The 11,099-nt window shown below is 40.7% G+C and overlaps 1 protein-coding gene and 1 long non-coding RNA gene across 2 annotated transcripts in view; one reads left to right on the top strand and one right to left on the bottom strand.

Annotated features, from left to right (window-relative positions):
* Nucleotides 1–1,506: 1,506 nt before the first annotated feature.
* LOC103586156 lies at nucleotides 1,507–2,306 on the bottom strand. Its single transcript, XR_550125.1, has 2 exons — nucleotides 1,881–2,306; nucleotides 1,507–1,760 (listed from the first exon to the last, which is right to left on the bottom strand). It is a non-coding gene; the product is annotated as an uncharacterized LOC103586156 (long non-coding RNA).
* Nucleotides 2,307–5,652: 3,346 nt separating this feature from the next.
* Nucleotides 5,653–11,099, top strand: part of TM4SF20 (transmembrane 4 L six family member 20) — a 10,660-nt gene continuing 5,213 nt past the window's right edge. The window contains exon 1 of the mRNA XM_008567332.1: nucleotides 5,653–5,835. Within this exon, the coding sequence (XP_008565554.1) occupies nucleotides 5,653–5,835 (183 nt within the window). The remainder of the gene's footprint in view (nucleotides 5,836–11,099) is intronic.

An 11,099-nucleotide genomic window follows, 5' to 3' on the forward strand; every position in this document is an offset into this window, starting at 1 on the left:
AAAGGACCAGTGATAACACTGAATAAAAATAGGAAAGCGTAGATGTCACCATTCTAATCATGCTTCAGTTCAGATCAAGACTTCAGAGGTAGACTTTCATTGGTTGTGCAGAAAATATATAGGAGAGCAAAATATTTCAGACCCTCATAGTTCTTTTGAAAATACAGTATGTCTTTAAAACAAATAAATTCAGAACTAAAATAAGCTATTTGATGAGGTCGAAAGCCCCTAAGAAAGGAGTAAATCAGAGGTGCTATAAAATGCTCCCAAGGAAATTGAAATAAACTAGGAAGTAATCATGTGTTCAGCTCCTGCCCAAGCCAAAGATGGCACATAAGGGCCTCCCCCAGCAGCAGCAGGTGTCACACCTCCCTTGCCTCTCAGAGTCCTCCCTCCTTACTTTTCACCTGAGTCCTCTCTACTAATGCCATGGGTTGCTGTGGCTGTGGAAGTTGCAGTGGCTACAGTGGTTGCTGTGGCTGTGGTGGCTGCGGTAGTGGCTGTGGTGGTGGCTGTGGCAGCTGCTCCAGCTGCAGGTGCTACCGGGTCAGCTGCTGCTCTAGCTGCTGTCCCTGCTGCCACAGCTGCTGCAGCATCCCCGTGGTCTGCTCCTGCTGCCGCTCCTGTGCTGTGGCTCCTGTGGCTGTGGCTGTGGGATGGGCTGTTGCCAGCAGAAGTGCAGCTGCCAGAAGCAACGCTGCTGCTAGGCAGCCGGCCAGGCTCTGGGCAGGTGCTGCTGGGGCCAGGCGCTCTTCTGAGAGCTTAGATCTTTAGATGTTCTGTACTTTCATCTCTCTGGTTCACATAAATATTGAGCCATGCAATTTAATAGAAATACACTTGATTAGAAGTCAGAAGCCACGGACAAATTAGGTGGCCTCTCTGAGCCTTGCTTATACATCTACAGAATGGTAAGGTTGAACAATCTCTAAGGACCTTTTCAGATTTAACAGCGTATGAATCTATTGAATTCTAAAAACTAAACTCACAGGCTCTCCATCCTCATACTCTGAAGATTTCTTTTATAGACCCTAAACTTTTATCTTATATATCTTGGCTACAGTGGGCATTAAAACCTGTTCATACAAAACAAACAAACAAACAAAAACCACCCTCAATCCAATATGATCCATCAACCATAATTTGCACTGCAACAAAAACAGGCCACAGGTCACCTCATGAAAGTCCTAAAATTAATATTAATGAGCTTAGGGGAATGAAATAATAATTTTTGATACATTTCATTTTTTTGAATATTTACGGTCTGGTTTTTGAACCTCTACATTTATATAGCCGCTTATATTGGTCATATACTGTATATTTTTTACAGTTTCTAGTGTTCCCTTATTTTCCTAAATATAGGGATCTATTTATTTCCTTAATAAAACACTAGAAAAATATAGCATTTCTCTGTCCTTGTTTTGATTTATTTGTTTTTGAGGAGGGGTAGGAATGACGAAGCTGATGTTTGACAACACATCTTATAAACTTCAGGAAGGTTATAAATGAAAGACAAGAAATACACTCAATTTATTAGTGTAATGCTAGCTACTATAACAAACTGACGCAAAACTATACAATGATTCAACACAATGGGAGTTTTTTCTTGCTGATGTTAACTATCCTGAGCAGTTCTAGGTGGGGAGTAGGGAATGGGTGTTGGGGAAGCCGTTCTCCATTCAGTCATTCAGGGATCTAGGTTGGAGGAAGTGCTGGCACTTTCAAGACGTGTCTTCTAATGTAGCTTAGTTGCCTCTAGTCTACAGGTGGCAAAGAAGAAAGTAGACAAAACCCATCAGTTCTTAAGCTCTTTGGCTTGAAAGTGACACAGCTTACTTCCCCTTTCTGTCCAGTGGGTAGAAGAAGTCACGTGGTCCTACCTGGATGTAAAGGGGGGTGCTGGGAAATGTAGTCCATGCCTGACCCTCTACTATGAAAGAAAGAAAGAAGCATACATTTTTCACGGACAGTTAGCTGTGTCTACCCCATGTTCTAATTAAACTCTCAACTGATTTGACCATTGTGTGTTTAGTTGCCCTGAGGCAACTTGGGTGGGGGGTTCATACCCAATCATATCACTTGAATTCCTCCTGGGGGAGTTAAACAGGTTCCTGAGGCAGACTCAGTGCTGAGGGGAGTCCTGGTTCCCAGTCCATCTTGGTAGAATCCTTCCTTCTTCTGAACCGCTAAGCTTTTGCTGTTTTGGCATGCCATGTGACATGTTATTTGCATACTTTTCTATCCCTGGCTTTAGTAAAATTCTGTTTTAGCTCTTTGGGTTGCAGAAGAATAGATATCCACTAAAAACAGTATAAAAGAGATAGGTTATTTTAAGAATATAGAGGCATCTCACAGAAAACAGAACCTGCAGTCAGTCTTCACAGGGTAGAAATCAAGAAGTAGAAAGCCATTGAGAAGCCAGACAGATACCCTTTCTCTGCCTCCCTCTACATCCACATGGTCTCTCACCTCCTGTCCCTGCACATCTGTTTCTCCCCTCCCCTAGCCTCCTCACTTCCGCCTTCTTTTTGTGTAGACGGGTTGTTCTGTTTCTCTCAGCACAGCTCATGAATTTAAATGACAAGGTAGAGACTGCTAGTTGCCTACCCAATACACTGTCTCCTTCTTCCCCACCCCCCAATTTTAACTGGGCACCGATCACTTGGAATATATACATTTTCCTTTGCAATTAAATGTTGTCACACAGCTAAATTCTAGGCAATGAGATGGCTCTTTAAAAGGAAGAGGGTGAGCCTTTCTCAGCTATGGCTGCCACATATTGAACATGAGAATGAAGCGATCACAGAGCTGGTGGATCCATGAGCTGGATCCCTGAGGAAGAGGAGCTACCATTTCAGCTCTTGAGTACCTACCTCCAGACTTGTTGTGTGTGAGTAACTAAATTTCTGTCTTAATTAAGCCGTTGTTTTATATTTATTTTTACACGCAATTAAGCATAATTCTCACACAAATGTCCTCTCATTTCATGCATAACAGAGAATAAGTAGTGTCTCTCGGTTTTAATTCTAAGCTCTTGGGGGGATTGGAAGAGCTTAGCTTCTGTATCTACCTTTATTCTAATCAGCAATGGTCAGGAGAACAAAGTTCCATAATACAAATGAGATACTGAAGGTCTACTCATGTAAGTTGTGGGGGGCTGTTTTTAACAGGAGTATATTAGTCCATTTCTGCTGCTTATAACAAAATAACTGGAACTGGGTAATTTATAAGAAAACAAAATTTATTGCTTACAGTTTCTAAGGCTGGGAAATCCAAAGTCCAGGGAACACATCTGGTAAAGGTCTGGACGGTGGCAACCGTGACCTAGGGTCTCACATGGCAGAAAACGGCAGAGAAAGATTAACCTCTCACACGCTCTTCTTTTAAAGCCCTTGGAACCACACCCCTGATCACCATTTTTAATCCATTCACCAGGCATGGTCCCCACCTTTCAATTACCATAATAGGATTTCCCACCCTCTTATCTGTCACAGTGGGGATCAAGCAACTAAAACATAGAACTTGGGAGACACAATCTCTATCAAGGAGGCGTGTGGTTAGGCAGACACTCAAAAGTTGTCTCCTGTACTCTTCAGTTATGAGCTAATTCCCTTTCCAGTTTTATCCTTATATATCTTCCCCTTCGTAACATACAAACTGTACTTCTACATTTTTACAGAATTCTTTACTTACTTCTAGCCACAAGTAGAAGGAGTACCAAACCCAACTGGAAGTAAGTTATGTCCACTAGCAAAACCATGCAACTTACTTAGTGTTTGTCTCTGGCAAAGACTCTGGAAATCAAACTGTTGATTCTCATAGTCAGGTAGAGTCTGCCCAGTTCAGGTCCCTAGGTATAAAACAATTATCTAAACAGTTCTTCAATTCAACATCTTAGGAAGACAGCAAAAAGATTTAACATTACAGAGCCCACATTTGAAAATAAGTCACTGCCACCTCCCATGAATCTGATCAGTAATAAACATCTGATTTATTTATATAATATTATATAATTACATAATCATATAATTTGTATGACTCAGTGAAAACATAATTTTTAATTGTTCATTTTTATAAAAGAAAAAAATATATTTACAGAAAATTATGTAACTGTTCTAGAAATCTCAACCATGCAGAAGTGTACGAATGGAAGTGTCTCCCGTCTCTCAACCCAGCTGTGGTGGGCTATTCTGTAGTGGTATTCGTTCAATCATTCTCAGTGTTTTGTGTGCTGTGGTGATGAGGAGGGTATTTTTAATCCTTTGGTACAGAGTCATTTCCTGCTTAGACCCCAAACTGGAACTGATGTTTCAGTGTCCATGACCATGCATGCTCAGTGTCTCAGGCTCGGTGTGCCCCACCGCTGCTGCAGGATGGGATGTCACTCTCTAAGCCCATACGCCTGAGCTGTGGACTCCACAGACTTCCTAACAACATTGGCTGAATCCATGCTCTGGGCTGGGATGGGGAGCACACAGAGGCAGGAGGAAGTCACTGTAGCTATTGAGCTGCCTACTGCTCCATTCTTTTCTTCTGGACACATTGGTTTGTATTTCATCACCCACTTGAACTCAAGCATAACTGAGTGGCTCATTTGGCAAATGGAATGTGAACAGAAGTGATGTGGGTCATTTCTGGGCAGAAACATTTAGACCCAGTACACGGCTCACCACGGTTTTTTACCCTGCCTCTGTGGTTGTGGGAGCCTGGATCAAGACGGTGCAACTGCCAGTCTGGGTCTCTCAGTAACTACCCCAGGCAGAGCCGCCTTGCAGATAATGATGGCACGTTAGCATAAATGAGAACTTTCGAATTTTAAAGCCTATCCCAACTGATACAGTCTTTTCTTGAGAAGCTCACAAGCCATTAGGGAAACAACACGGTGCTACAGTCTAGAAATTTAAGACACTGTACATGATCAAGTGTTCAAGTTTTGAATAAGATATGATAATTTCCCCTCCAATTTCTCTCCCATTGTCATCATTCCTTCTGATTTCCATATTTGATCATTTTTAGTCTGGTAGTGTTAGCCAAACCTCCCACATGTCTTAGATGGGCTATCTCCAGATGAATTAGTCTACAACATGAATAATATAACAAAAAATCATTTTATTGTGTGTATGTGAGCATACAACCTGAAACTGAACCTCCATATTTTGACTAATCAAGAACATTGGCAGGGTAAAAAATATTTTTCGCCCAGTCTTATATATGTTCATCTTCTTGTTGAACAATTTCAAAATAAACTTCTATAGTTGATAATAATATCAATAAAACAGGAAAAAACAGTTTATGTTAACTGGATATTCTCATTTCTACTTTTTATGAGGCATACTAGTAAAAGAATATATCAGAGGAGCTTATCTTAAACTCACCTTTTTTTATATTCCTAGTTTCATGTGTAACTATCTCACAGAAACCGTAGGTTTGTTTTTTCTGCCTTTCATCATTTACCCCGTCATAATATAAAATTATCCTTAGTTCCTGTTATAGTTCTCATAATAATGTCCTACCCTATTGGACTCTGAACTTGTTGCCACAATTCATTTTTCATAAGTGCTAAACATTAACCAGAAGCTGTGGATAAAAGGTAAGACAGTTCCTCACAAGTGCAGCTGCTTGGAAGAGTTTTCTAACTGAACCAGGGTGACCATGACCTGCTGCGAGGGATGGACATCCTGCAATGGGTTCTCTCTGCTGATTCTGCTTCTCTTGGGAGTAGTTCTCAATGCAATACCTCTGGTTGCCAACCTAGTGGAGGAAGACAAGTTTTTTGAAAACCCCATCTCTTGCTTTGAGTGGTGGTTCCCAGGAATTATAGGAGCAGGTGTGATGGTGAGTAATATTTATGTGACTTCATTTGGAGAAGGGCCAGCCTATTTTACCAGACTCCTACAGACTGGTTTTCAGCCTTAGAGTGAGCTCTGTCTTGGCTTAGGATACATTTCGCAGCAGTGGTATAATATTAATTTATACTGGCCATCAGTGAAGAATGGTAATTTAAATAAACGATGTTGTACAAGCTAGAGAGCTCGGGGAAAAAAGAATAATAAATCGATAAAAGTTGGTTGAGTTATTACCTATCACATTTCTTCACACGTAAAGATGCTCTTCCAAGCTTTATAGTTAATGTTAGGGACCTTTCCAGTTCATTCCCTCAACTTTCCTTTGCCCCACTAAGTATTTACAGGGGATACGATAGCAGTGGGCTCCTCGGTAGGGATGAGAGAAAACATTTCCATTCACAATGACCATCCTGGACGATGACAATTGTCAGGCATGAATGTGGCACTGCCTGCACATGAAGGGAGTTGGCCTAAGAGATATGAACGTGAAATCCTGGGTTTCAAGGACTTTTTGACTCAGCTACTACGTAGATCCAGAACATTATGGAGCTCATTTAATAGTCTGATGATTATTAAGAGGTCTACCTTTGGTGAAATCTGCCGCAGAGCAGTGCAATACAGAACTCTGGAATGTACCCGATCATGAATCACCTGAGGCATTTACATATTTAGATTTACAGACTTTCTCTTGGGAACTCGGATGTAGCAGGCCTGGGTAGGACTCACTCAGAGAGTGTAACACTGTTTTCAGATCTGGCAACACATCTCAGCTATAGTTCTCCAATATATTACTGTGAGCAAATTATTTATCCTATGGTTTTGTTTCCATGTTTGTAAAATGGGTATGTGGATGTTGAAGGTGAAAATTCAGCATCCAGGGGGCTTGTCTTGGTTTATTTTACTTCTTGTGTGCTACTTCAGGGGGTCTAGTTAGTGCCAGAGAAATGAGGTTGTGAGAGTGTGTGAGTGTGAGTGTGTGTGTGTGTGAGAGAGAGAGAGAGACAGAGACAGAGACAGAGAGAGAGAGAGACAGAGAGAGAGAGACAGAGAGAGAGAGCTGCAAGGACTGGTTTTATCAGTGTTTTAGAGATAATAAAGCATGGTGGCAACTTTTAGAGAAATTCAGGACACAGTTTTCTACTTGAATCACTAATTCCTAATGATGATCAGTCACTGTTGCTGGTCGTATCTCCAGACTTATATAATAACACTCTTAGGCAATTATATGTTAAACTTCATATACAATTTGTCCTTCAGCTGGTACTGGCTGGTAGACCGGACTTGAGACCACTCTGGCATCAAGAAGCCATCCTAGGAAGCGCATCCCAGAGGTTGATGGCTCCTTTTCCTTCACCATCATGAGCAATCTGTTCACCTGCTTTTGGTGGAAAGAGCTAATTAAAGGGAAAGCTTCTGGAAATTTGGGGGCCATTTTTTCAAACTGCCATAAAAGCTCTCTTTCAGCGGAAAGAGAGAAGACACATTGCTCAACAGTATGAAGTAACTGCAAACCTTTGTGTCTGCTTCCCCCCTCGTAGAACTTCTCTCTACTTGACTAGTGCAAGCCTCCTGTGCATCTGCTTACACCAGAAGCCAGGAGCAGCTGGCTGAGCATGACTTTACAATGGTAATTTCTATGAAGCTCCTAAAACTTCCTGAGTTGAGATAATCCATTTAGAATAACTCATGTGGCTTTAGATGTAAACTGGCACTGCCACAAACCCCATGAGAATTTTAAAAAATAATTTCTACTAACATTAAAGGAGCCTGAGGTGGTGATGGTTTACATCCCTTGCATTTTTCTTTTTGAAGAGGTGAGGGGCAGGGGAGGGAAAAGACAGAGAAAGACACAGAGACAGACCGAGGGCCATAAATCTTCTATTGACCACCCGCTAAATGCCAACCACTGGGCTCACATGTTACATTATTATCTCATTTCACCTCTATAATAATCTGGGAAGATATCATTTGTACTTTACAGACCAGCAAACAGGTTAGGAATGCTAACAAGGTCACACAGTAGGTGTGAAACCCAGTTCTAGGTTTATCTGACTCCAAAGTCGTTTCCACCAGTGTTAGTACCATAGTCCCCAACACCTGTCTCAGGCTGACAGAGGTGAAATACGATCCATAACTTATTCCATAAATTTAAGAAACCAGGAAACTGAATCATAGAAAGTTTACATAGAACTGTGAAACAGTTTTAGAGAATCTGGACATCCTTGTTCCACAGCTAAATTTACTTTATTACCCTTGATAAAAATTAACAAAAGATATCAATACCAGGATATATCTATTACTCAGTATTATAGAATGTCATTAAAGCATCAAACAACTCTTTGAAAAATCCAATTCATAGAGCCTCAAACTCTAGGCTATGCCCACAAGCAAACAGATAGAAATGCTCAGAATACAGGTGTATTTTTATGATCTTGGTTTATATATAGAATGTAGAGGAATATCTTTTTCAAAAAAATTAAGTCCTGGGCCGGCCCGGTGGCACACTGGATAGTGCGCCGCTTGGGAAGCGCGGCGGTGCTCCCGCCCGAGGGTTCGGATCCCACATACAGACCGGTTCCCGCTCACTGGCTGAGCGAGGCGCGGGAGCAACACCGAGGGTTGCAATCCCGTTGCCGGTCCCGGTCCGGTACGGGGGCAACACTGAGGGTTGCGATCCGTTGCCGGACATGGAAAAAGACAAAAAAGACAAAAAAAAAATTAAGTCCTTTACAACCTCTGTCAAAATACCAACTATTTCAAAATACTGAACTCTCAATATACCTACAAATACACAGAAAAGTTAATGAAATCAGGAAATCACTGTCTGTGGTAAGTATTTTGGTTATAGTTCTTGAAATCTTTACAAAATTGATGTAGCATTTCAAATTAGTACTTCTCCAAAAATGGGATTTTGTAGGATGCAGCTAATAATACAAACTATTGAATTCATTATTGATTCCTTCATGAAATACATTCATTTTATGGTTTTCTGACACCCAAAACAGAGGTGAACCTTTCCTCTTTTGAAACTATGACCAAAAGTAAATGTTATATAATTAATTATCTTTAGCCTATTATCTGATAAATGGAAAAACTAACACAAACGTCATTTGTTCAAGTATTATAAAAGACCTAAAATGTTTCTTGAAAAAATATAAACAGAAAGGCCATTTTATTTTATATGAAGTAAATTGTAAGCCTGATCTTAATTCACACTTATTCATCGAATTCACTTATTACATAATGGTAATTAATCAAAGTCAATTATTAAAGTCGTAACAGTGAACAAATTGTTGAATGTTAAGCAGATTAGAAGATATTGTGCATAACAAGCATTTGCAAAATATAGTTTTTATATTTATCATGAACTATGGCTTTGTGTGTTACTCTCATATTCAATTACTTAGAGGACTCCCAAAAGTCTAAATTCTAACCAGAGTTTCTAATGGTCTAAAGCTCTTTTGAGTTTCATTTGTAAAATCATATAAATTACTTTTAAAACTAGATAAAAGCATGGGTTCCTGTGAGGACAAATGAACAATACTACTTTTTTTCCTTTATAAAAACGAAAGACTAGCAAGACTTTTTAATGTTACAGAAGTTTTTATGCATTCAAATATGATTAGGAATTGAAGAGAGTGTTATATTTATTCATTTTGGTAGGAGATTATCTGGAAGATTTATAGTTCACACACATACACTCCTTCACATTTTGTCTATCCCATAAAAAGTCCCTCCAATTTCTACAGCTCTGAATGGGCAAAATTGTTGGAAACACAATGAATTATCAAATTACCCATAACAGCATAACAAAGATGTGTTAACATGCCCATGAAGTCAACTGGGTGGTGATTCATACACTGTAAGTTATTGTTAATTTATAAAACCCCTTTGCAAGTGAACTATGAAAGTAAATATTTAGCATCTCTTAATCTTCAAGAAAGTTAGCAGAGTTTAATTTACACCAATAAGGAAAATGGATTGATTTATCAATTTGAGTTGTAATTTAATGTTGCTCCACTTTCTTTTAAAATATTCGATTTTCGGGCCGGCCCGGTGGCGCACTGGAGAGTGCGCTGCTTGGGAGCGCAGCGGCGCTCCCGCCGAGGGTTCGGATCCCATGTGGAGACCAGTTCCCGCTCACTGGCTGAGCGCGGTGCGGGCGCAACACTGAGTGTTGCAATCCCATTACCGGTCCCCGGTACGGGTGCGACACTGAGGGTTGCGATCCCGTTACCCGTCAGTAAAAAAGACAAAAAGGAAAAAAATATATATATATTCGATCTAAATCAGTGATTGGCAAACATTTTCTATAGAGTCAGATAGTGAATATTTTAGGCTTTGCAAACCAGTCTCTTAAACTCTACTAATGGTGTGCAAAAGTAGCCATACACAATATGTAAACAAATGGGCATGGCTGTTTTCCAGTAAAACTTTATTTACAAAACAGAGGTGGCAGACCACAGTTTGTCAGTTCCTGTTCTAAATGACTTGTTCTGTAAGCTCAGAAGGCAGTATAACTTATAGGTTCAACAAGAGGTTTAGTGTATGCATGCTGTCACCTATTTGGTGGCTAAAATTTCTTTTCCCTTTTCTTCTGGACTTTTGGCTATGCCTGAAGTGGCTGGGCAGTCATATATACATGTGGCCTCTGAATTATAAGGGGGTTTGTGTTCAAGGCAATGTGTCGGCAAAGCTTGATGACTGGCATGGAGTTAGCACATGATTAGATGGGGTGAAGTTTGTTAGGAAAGCTGCCTTGCAAGAGGTGTAAACCTTAAACTTGTTCTAAAAGAACAAAGGTAGAGGTGGTCTTGGAAAAAAGCATCAGGAAGGAGCAGTTAGAAAGAGGACAATGAGATGAGCAAGGTGGCAGTTGTGGGGAGGAGGGGAATGAACAAGATCTATGTGGGAATAGGGGAGAAGTGTCAGAATCGAGTCAATGTGGAAGAGACTGAATAGAGTCTGAGCGCTGGAGCCCAAATGCTTAGCTATGAATTTCGCCTCCTCCACTTTCTTTAGCAAGTTACTCAAACTTTCTGTGCCTCAGTTTCTCAGTGGTAAAATGGGGATAGTAGGGCCGAGCCCGTGGCGCACTCGGGAGAGTGCGGCGCTGGGAGCACAGCAGCGCTCCTGCCACGGGTTCGGATCCTACATAGGGATGACCGGTGCGCTCACAGCACTCACTGGCTGAGTGCGGTGCAGCCGGTCTCAAAAAGGACAAAAAAAAAAAAAAAAAAAAAAGGGGGGAAG

This window comes from Galeopterus variegatus, unplaced genomic scaffold (assembly GCF_000696425.1).
Source record: "Galeopterus variegatus unplaced genomic scaffold, G_variegatus-3.0.2 Scaffold310, whole genome shotgun sequence".
Taxonomy (NCBI): domain Eukaryota; kingdom Metazoa; phylum Chordata; class Mammalia; order Dermoptera; family Cynocephalidae; genus Galeopterus; species Galeopterus variegatus.